The 10,000-nt window shown below is 37.6% G+C and overlaps 1 protein-coding gene across 1 annotated transcript in view; it reads left to right on the top strand.

Moving 5' to 3' along the window:
• LOC128702527 (frequenin-1) overlaps nucleotides 1–8,951 on the top strand; it is a gene marked incomplete at its 5' end in the record, with an annotated part of 64,336 nt that extends 55,385 nt beyond the window's left edge. The window contains 2 exons of the mRNA XM_070080269.1: nucleotides 6,336–6,550; nucleotides 7,062–8,951. Of these exons, the coding sequence (XP_069936370.1) occupies nucleotides 6,336–6,503 (168 nt within the window). The remainder of the gene's footprint in view (nucleotides 1–6,335; nucleotides 6,551–7,061) is intronic.
• Nucleotides 8,952–10,000: the final 1,049 nt, after the last annotated feature.

Here is a 10,000-nt window from a genome sequence, read left to right as displayed (position 1 = left end):
ATTATTGGTGTTGTCCTTGGTTTTTTCAGCTATAATTATTGGTGTTGTCCTTGGTTTTTTTAGCTATAATTATTGGTGTTGTCCTTGGTTTTTTCAGCTATAATTATTGGTGTTGTCCTTGGTTTTTTTAGCTATAATTATTGGTGTTGTCCTTGGTTTTTTTAGCTATAATTAAATGTCTATAACTGGCCACTACTTATTCAATTTATATTAATGTTTGACGCCTCGGCTCCAGGTAATTTATAATTCAACTTGTTAGTTAGTTAGTTAAAGATTAGCCGGTATTCTCCCGGCCCGGGCCTTTTCCAAGTGGTGGCCCGGCCTTGGCTCCCTCTTTAGGGAGTGTCTGAGACCTAAGTCTCCCATGGGAGGAGGCACAAGTACCTCCTCATCTTTGGGACCAACTGTCCCCAGGCCTAGCCACAAGCTAGGCCTCTCTGGTCTGCCATCCCCGCCCCAAGGGGGCAAATGGGAATGACAGTCTTATGAGCTAAAGGCTCGGGCTCAGGCACCTACCCTACCCTAGAAGGGTTAGGCATGGTGTCGATCCAATTCAACTTGCTAATTATTCTTACCTGGTTTATAATTTGGTTTATAATTTTTCAGGTTATAATTTAAGCATGTAATTATTTTTTAATTGGATCTCCATTAACAAAATTGTTAATGTTTTTTAAGTTAAATTTATTATTGCGGTTTTATCATTAGTTATCATTAGTTATCATTAGTTAGATTTTGTGATATTTTTATATATAAATGTTCTTGTGTTGTTTATATAGTTAACAAGTTTATATAGTTAACAAGTTTATATAGTTAACAAGTTTATATAGTTAACAAGTTTATATAGTTAACAAGTTTATATAGTTAACAAGTTTATATAGTTAACAAGTTTATATAGTTAACAAGTTTATATAGTTAACAAGTTTATATAGTTAACAAGTTTATATAGTTAACAAGTTTATATAGTTAACAAGTTTATATAGTTAACAAGTTTATATAGTTAACAAGTTTATATAGTTAACAAGTTTATATAGTTAACAAGTTTATATTGTTAACAAGTTTATATAGTTAACAAGTTTATATAGTTAACAAGTTTATATAGTTAACAAGTTTATATTGTTAACAAGTTTATAAAGTTAACAAGTTTATATAGTTAACAAGTTTATATTGTTAACAAGTTTATATAGTTAACAAGTTTATATTGTTAACAAGTTTATATAGTTAACAAGTTTATATAGTTAACAAGTTTATATAGTTAACAAGTTTATATAGTTAACAAGTTTATATAGTTAACAAGTTTATATTGTTAACAAGTTTATATAGTTAACAAGTTTATATAGTTAACAAGTTTATATTGTTAACAAGTTTATATAGTTAACAAGTTTATATTGTTAACAAGTTTATATAGTTAACAAGTTTATATAGTTAACAAGTTTATATAGTTAACAAGTTTATATAGTTAACAAGTTTATATTGTTAACAAGTTTATATAGTTAACAAGTTTATATAGTTAACAAGTTTATATAGTTAACAAGTTTATATTGTTAACAAGTTTATATAGTTAACAAGTTTATATAGTTAACAAGTTTATATAGTTAACAAGTTTATATAGTTAACAAGTTAACATTGTTAACAAGTTAACATTGTTAACAAGTTAACATTGTTAACAAGTTGACAGTATTTCTGAAAGCTTTCGCAGTTGTGTTAAATGTTCTTATGTTAAATATCCTGCTGCTCCTCTCTTTCTTCTCCAGTGTTAACAATTTAACCTCTAACATTGATTTTAACTTTCAGTTCCGCTTATTTTAATTCATTAAATTCTCTATTATCTGAGATTTTGTTTCTCAACTTGGGGGGTGCGGACCAGCAAGGGGTCCCAGGGACCACCAAGGGGTCCCAGGGACCACCAAGGGGTCCCAGGGACCACCAAGGGATCTCAGGGACCAACAAGAAGTCCCAGGGGCCAGAAAGGGGTCCCAGGGACCACCAAGGGGTCCCAGGGGCCACCAAGGGGTCCCAGGGGCCACCAAGGGGTCCCAGGGACCACCAAGGGGTCCCAAGGGCTACTGAGGGCTCCCAAGGACCACAAAGTGGTCCCAGGGGCCACTAAGGAGTCCCAGGGACCACCAAGGAGTCTCAAGGGCCACTGAGGGTTCCCAGACACCACCGAGTAATCTCAGAGACCACTAAGGAGTCCCAGGGACCACCAAGGAGTCCCAAGGGCTACTGAGGGTTCCCAGACACCACCAAGTGATCTCAGGGACCACTAAGGAGTCCCAGGGACCACCAAGGAGTCCCAAGGGCCACTGAGGGTTCCCAGACACCACCAAGTGATCTCAGGGACCACTAAGGAGTTCCAGGGAGCACCAAGGAGTCCCAAGGGCCTCTGAGGGTTCCCAGACACTACCAAGTGATCTCAGGGACCACTAAGGAGTTCCAGGGAGCACCAAGGAGTCCCAAGGGCCTCTGAGGGTTCCCAGAGACCACCAAGTGATCTCAGGGACCACTAAGGAGTCCCAGGGACCACCAAGGAGTCCCAAGGGCCACTGAGGGTTCCCAAACACCACCAAGTGATCTCAGGGACCACTAAGGAGTCCCAGGGGACCACCAAGGAGTCCCAAGGGCCTCTGAGGGTTCCCAGACACCACCAAGTGATCTCAGGGACCACTAAGGAGTCCCAGGGGACCACCAAGGAGTCCCAAGGGCTACTGAGGGTTCCCAGACACCACCAAGTGATCTCAGGGACCACTAAGGAGTTCCAGGGAGCACCAAGGAGTCCCAAGGGCCACTGAGGGTTCCCAGACACCACCAAGTGATCTCAGGGACCACTAAGGAGTCCCAGGGGACCACCAAGGAGTCCCAAGGGCTACTGAGGGTTCCCAGACACCACCAAGTGATCTCAGGGACCACTAAAGAGTTCCAGGGACCAGCAGGAAGTCCCAAGGGCTACTAAGGGTTCCCAGACACCACCAAGTGGTCCCAGGGACCACCAACGGGGTCCCAGGGTCCTCAAGATCACCACCAACATCTGGGGTGATGCTCATCCCTTAAAAACTTTATATCAGACAGTTTTTTCAGTTAACTAATCCTAAAATTTCATCAATTAGCATCTGTCTATCTCCAAAATTTTGAGAATAACGAAGTATTAATCGTACCCCTTGAAGATATTATTACTAATTACTCTCTGAATAATATTTCTCTTCTCACTCGTACAATCTCCCCTCATTAACATTATTACTCTAATTACCAGTAATTTATATTCTTTGTGTGTATTATGGACAGTAATTTATATTATTACTCTAATTACCAGTAATTTATATTCTTAATGTTTCACGGATAGTCAGTGATTATTATATTATTTTATTTTTCTTTAGTTATCCCAGACAATATTATTTTATCATTTTTCTTTAGTTATCCCAGAGAATATTATTTTATAATTTTTCTTTAGTTATCGCAGAGAATATTATTTTATCATTTTTCTTTAGTTATTCCAGAGAATATTATTTTATTTTTCTTTAGTTATCCCAGAGAATATTATTTTATAATTTTTCTTTAGTTATCCCAGACAATATTATTATTCAATTTTTCATTAGTTATCCCAGAGAATATTATTTTATCATTTTTCTTTAGTTATCCCAGAGAATATTATTTTATCATTTTTCTTTAGTTATCCCAGAGAATATTATTTTATAATTTTTCTTTAGTTATCGCAGAGAATATTATTTTATCATTTTTCTTTAGTTATTCCAGAGAATATTATTTTATTTTTCTTTAGTTATCCCAGAGAATATTATTTTATAATTTTTCTTTAGTTATCCCAGACAATATTATTATTCAATTTTTCATTAGTTATCCCAGAGAATATTATTTTATCATTTTTCTTTAGTTATCCCAGAGAATATTATTTTATCATTTTTCTTTAGTTATCCCAGACAATATTATTATTCAATTTTTCATTAGTTATCCCAGAGAATATTATTTTATCATTTTTCTTTAGTTATCCCAGAGAATATTATTATTTTATTTTTCATTAGTTATCCCAGATAATATTAGTATTTTATCATTTTTCATTAGTTATCCCAGAGAATATTATTTATTTTTTTACATTAGTTATCCCAAATATCATTATCTTCGATTTTTATGAGTTATCCCTAAAATTATCTAGTTTTTAATAATTTTCACTAGTTATCCACAAGATCATTATTATTACTACATTCTCAATAGTTAACCATAATAAATCTTCAATTTTATTACATTTTAATTAGTTACCCCAACATCATTATTTCTATTTCTAGTTTTCAATAGTTATCCCCAAAAATGTTATTTTTCCTTTGTTTTACTTTAGTTATCCTTAATTTCCATAATTTCACTATTATTTCTATTTATAATAGTTATCCCTAATGTCCATAATTCCACTATTATTTATAATTATAATAGTTATCCCTAATGTCCATAATTTCACTATTATTTCTATTTATAATAGTTATCCCTACTATTATTTCTAGTTATAATAGTTATCCCTATAATAGTTATCCCTAATGTCCATAATTCCACTATTATTTCTAGTTATAATAGTTATCCCTAATGTCCATAATTCCACTATTATTTCTATTTATAATAGTTATCCCTAATGTCCATAATTCCACTATTATTTCTAGTTATAATAGTTATCCCTAATGTCCATAATTCCACTATTATTTCTATTTATAATAGTTATCCACAAATTTCCATAATTCCACTATTTATAATAGTTACCCACAAAATTATTTTCACCAGTTACCCCTAAGCTCATTATTATTCTCAGTTCCTTCTCTTTATTACCAGTTAAAAAAATAATCTCAATTTGTCTCAATAATCTCACGAGAGATTAATATGAAGGGGTAACTAAAGGAAATAAAAATTATCACAGATTAAATTTTCTCGTTTTCTCCATGCAAGATTTTTTAGTAATAAAGTCTACGTAAATTTTCTATTATCATCACTCAGGTAATTTAAAGGTAATAATAACTGTAATTATATTATTATTACTAATTTTAGCAAAAAAAATTATTATAATTAAGTGCCCCTGTTATATTATTGTTATTATTATTATTTATTTTTGCTAATTAATGTTAATGTTAAAATTAGTATAAGTATTTATATATATATATATTTCTCGTATTTATTGTGTTGTGTATATAAGTTGTGTGCATTATTGCTCTCTCTTTTTCTCTCTCTCTCTCTCTCTCTCTCTCTCTCTCTCTCTCTCTCTCTCTCTCTCTCTCTCTCTCTCTCTCTCTCTCTCTCTCTCTCTCTCTCATTTCTATGTGGGTTTGCTGAACTTTTACATTTAAAGACATGTTAGAGCTTTTTCTCGCTTTTTTTTTCAATCTATATGTGTTCTCTTTTTTTAAATTTTTTCACGTGAGTGATTTATTTTCAATGTTCATCTGTGTTTTTTTCATTCCAGTTGATATGTGTGCTTTTAAAATGCTATTTTTGCTTGCCCTTTGGTGTTTTTTGGTCGATTTTCTTGTTATTCCCGATCTGTGTGTCTAGCCCCATCCCCTCTCTCTCTCTCTCTCTCTCTCTCTCCTCTCTCTCTCTCTCTCTCTCTCTCTCTCTCTCTCTCCCATATCTCATGTCACTCCCGCAGCTCATGTCTCTCTTTCGTTTCTCACCTTAACCTTCCTTATACATTGGTCTAAAACATTTATATTTCTCCATGTTTTCCCATATTTATTCACTTCCCTCACCATTCCTATCTGTTCTTCCCATTCTCTAAAATCCTCAAATCCATCTGCTTGTTCCCCTAACCATCTAAATCCCCTAAATCCGGTCCTCCCTTTCCTCTACATTTCTCCCCACTATCTAAATCCTCCCAAAACCTATCTGCCTGTTTGTCCCCAGCTGCCTAAAATCTCTCATACTCGTCTGCCCCCTCCTTACCATCCAAACCCCCCTAAATCCATCTTTTCCCTTATGTTTCTCCACCATCTAAATCTCCCTGAATCCATCATTTCTCATACGTGTCTTTCCTATCGTCTAAATCATCCCTTAAATCCATCTTTTCCTATACATATCTCTCCCACTATCCAAATCCTCTTAAATCCATCTTTTTCTATGCGTGTCTCTCCTGTTGTCTAAATCCCCTTAAATCCATTTTTTTCCTATGCGTACCTCTCCCATCGTCTAAATCCCCCAAAATCTATCTTTTCCCCTACCTTTCTCCCCACCATCTAAGTCCCCTTCCCACGTGCATCTCTGTTTATCTCCCAACTGCTCAACGCCCCCAACTCCGCCTGCCTATATCTCCTCCACCATCTCAATTCTCTCTCCTCTCTCTTTCTCCCCTTCAGGGCCAAGCTCCTGAAGCTGAAGATGAAAACACCCCACAGAAGAGGGTGGATAAAATCTTCTCCCAAATGGACAAGAATAATGACGAGAAACTCACTCTGGACGAGTTCAAGGAAGGGTCAAAGGCCGACCCGCGTATCGTCCAAGCTCTCTCGCTTGGTGACAACTAATGTGAATACTAAGACGAATGCGATGTCTCGCCCTCACGAAGGCAGAAGTTCGTAAAATCCGAACACCTAGTCTTAATTTTAGGCTGGGGAAGGAGGGATAGTGGATGGGAGTTAAAAATGCGGATAAAGTGTGGAAGTGTGGAGAAATTTTCTCCAACAAGGGGACGAGTTTTAAGAAGGCTGCAACCCTCGTCTCTTCATTCCAACAATCTGGAGAAGCAGATGTTGGAAAGAAGAGAGGGGTCGCAGCCCCCCTTTAAACTCGCCCCCTGTTGGAGAAAATCCCTCCCCATAAGGCAAATGCTTATCCCAGTTAGTACCACAATACTGGTACTAACTGGGATAATGCTTCTCTCTTTTTTCTCTCTATTTAGAGCTTCAATCTTAGTAAAGCTCTACATAGAGCCGGCATTGTCCAGTAAGACCTTGCTCTGCATTCCGAGTCTCTTCAGGCTTTTGCGTTGTAGGATGTAAGGTTTGTTTTGACTAATATTCGTAGTGGCGTATTTTCACTTATTTTAATGCTTGTATTTCTCTTCTTTCCCTGTGTGGTGTTAGGGGCAGGCTCCAGAAGCAGACGATGAGAATGCTCCCCAGAAAAGAGTAGACCAGATCTTCTCACAGATGGACAAGAATCACGACGAAAAGCTGACCTTGGAGGAATTCAAGGAGGGATCCAAAGCTGACCCCCGAATCGTCGAGGCACTCTCTCTCGGTGATAACTGAGCACCTGGAGCTTCGTTAGTGATCGTCGTGACTCCCATCAGCCTCTGCTAGCACCGCTACACTACTCTTCTTCCTCCTCTTCCTCCTGCTGCTGCTTCTTTGAAGACCTCATCTGAGTTGGATTTGAAGCCGACAAACACATGGGGATGCTTACCTTCCCGAATGCCAATGCAGTTTCTGCTAAGGCATTACAAGGGGATGCTTTCTCCTAAGCCCATATACCCACAGTACCCTGCCATCCACCCACAGTACTCTACTATCCACCCACAATCCCTGCCATCCACCTGAAGTCCCTGCCATCCACCCAAAATACCCTACCACAGTCCCTGCCATCCACCCCCAGTACCATGCCATACCTTCCCATCCCCTGCCACCCATTCCGTTTCCTAAACTCTTCGCTCCACAGTAGCTTCAAATTGAAACCTGTCACTTCAAGTCAGCCTCCAAACATGTGAATTACAGGAACCCGCTTACATCCTCTCACAATGCCCATGAGAGGGAGGCAACATAAAACAAGAATTTCCTCCTCCCACTGGACATTATACAATCTCATATCACTGACTACTCCAAGGTGCTCCTTCAAGGTTAAACTCGTCGTCAGCGTTCTAGATAATACCTGAGGCCGATCGTCAGGCATGGATTCAAGGCTGCATTAAGGGAAAAAAAACAGATGTACATGCTTCCACTTGCTGCCTTAAATCCAAAGTCTTGATTTTTAAAAACGGCTAAAGACTCGGGGTAGGGGATGAAATAATGATAATTAAGTCTTTTCATTGCATCACTAGCCTCAATGGACTGTTTTTGTTATCAATTTCACTATTCGTCTTTGATATCAAGGTCACCTCTCACAATTGTTTACAAATATTCAGCGTGTGTATTTTACCTTTCAAAGGACCATTTTCAGGCTTTGTGAGTGACCAGGTTAAGGTATTTCCATGCAGGTGTGCTAGCTGATTCATATATACTTACATCCACATATATTTAACATCATGCAGTATACAGTGAGTGCATAAACTCCCGTGTTAAAAGTGTCCAGATGAGTCGAGATTTTCAAGTGTTGTTTACTCTGTCCCAGTGTTGAATTTCGCTGGGTTTTCAGTCTCTAATAAGTTTAAGTTTGTTAAATTTACTGCAAGAATCAAAAAAAGGCTCTACAACTGTCTGCTTCAAGCCTGAAAACCTAAACCAACTCAAGTTGTTTGCCCACAGGGCCTAGCCTGCATTTTTGGGTGCATTATTATTCTCTGTAAGTGAACAAGTCCTTGTTCCTTTTAATCGAGTTTGGGAGAATTTAGAGATTAAGCGTGACCTACAAACTTTTTGACGTGGTAGTCCTGCGTGGTTCAAGTTGGCGAAGGGCTGTGTACGGTGTTAGCCAATCGTATTCTTAGTTCAAGCTTCACCAACGAATCATCGTAGAGATTAGATCGGCTAGCATGCGATAAGCCGTAAGTCCACCAATCAGCAGCTTGCTCATGTGATTCCAGTCTTACACAGGAGGTTCGATCTTCCGACATCCCAGATGGGATTCCACAGTGTCATGATCAAACTGTGGCAGAGGAAGAGGCATGACCACACTGTGAGGCAGACCACCGAGGTCCTGATGCTCGCTGGCTAGAAGTTGAAACTCAGTCTCGCCAACCTTCAGTAAATTCAAACTCACCTCCACTGATTGTGAGTCAACTAAACAATGGTCTGCACATGAGATTCCAGCCAAAACCCTCATAGATCTAAATGGCATGCTGCTGAAATAGTGTTTAAAACACACCATACAAAAAATTTCACTTGGATCCTTTGATACGTTGTGATCATTAGCAAGTCATGACTTAAGAAAGTTCTAAATTGAATGTTATCCAAGTAGAAGTTAATGTACAGAGTGTGTCATATCCCAGCTTAGAGGACTTTGAACTCCGACTGATTGTTAAGTCTCTTAATTAGTAGCTTCCTTGCGAGAGTCCATCTTGCCCCATTTTTGTCAATTTAGAACTCGCAAAGAAAAATTCTGGTCAGAAAAGTCTTGCTCTCGGTCATAATGAAGACAATCCCGGCGCTATTTAAAACTTTTTTTTTAATGTTTAATAAAAGTTATACCTGTTGTTTGTCTCTGCACTTAAATATAAGACTACTGAACAACTACAACTGGTGGCATTTAAAGTCTAAGTAATCTTAAGTGGATCTTGATTCTTCTTTTGGTGATTTTATAAGTGTCGGTAAGCAACAAAAGAATTCAAATTTTCCTCAAAAAGGAATTAGAAATGTGTATCTGGAATTCTAAAATATGACATCTCATGAGAGCATCGCCAAGCCTTGATGAAATATCTTTCAATAATAACTATTATGAAAAGGCATTACAATTATCGATAATTACAAAGTATAAAGTAAGCTTTACATTGATAAAAAGCTTTACATGACAGTAAGTAATGGTTTCCAGCGCTCTTTAAGTCATTGCAAATAAATCCGGGCCCCTAAAAATGCGAGGTTACCAATCTGCAAGAACCCAAGCACTTGATACTCTGTTAAGTGTGTCTGAGGGCCTCACCGACACTTACAAGAGAAATCCAAGCACTTTACATCCAGCAAGTGACTTCGTCTCTCCTTCCTCCACCCTCGAAAGTAAAACTGCAAGGAGGCAGCTCCTGGACCCGGTAACTTGTCTACAACCCAGCGCTGAGGCATACACGAGCAAAACTTAACTAAAGTTGGTAATGTTTATTAACTTCATTAAGCCTCTTGTTGCCAGGGACAATATTAATTAAAAATATTCATTTAAT

This window comes from Cherax quadricarinatus, unplaced genomic scaffold (genome assembly GCF_038502225.1).
Source record: "Cherax quadricarinatus isolate ZL_2023a unplaced genomic scaffold, ASM3850222v1 Contig267, whole genome shotgun sequence".
Lineage (NCBI taxonomy): Eukaryota > Metazoa > Arthropoda > Malacostraca > Decapoda > Parastacidae > Cherax > Cherax quadricarinatus.
This window is presented reverse-complemented; position numbering and strand designations above follow the sequence as displayed.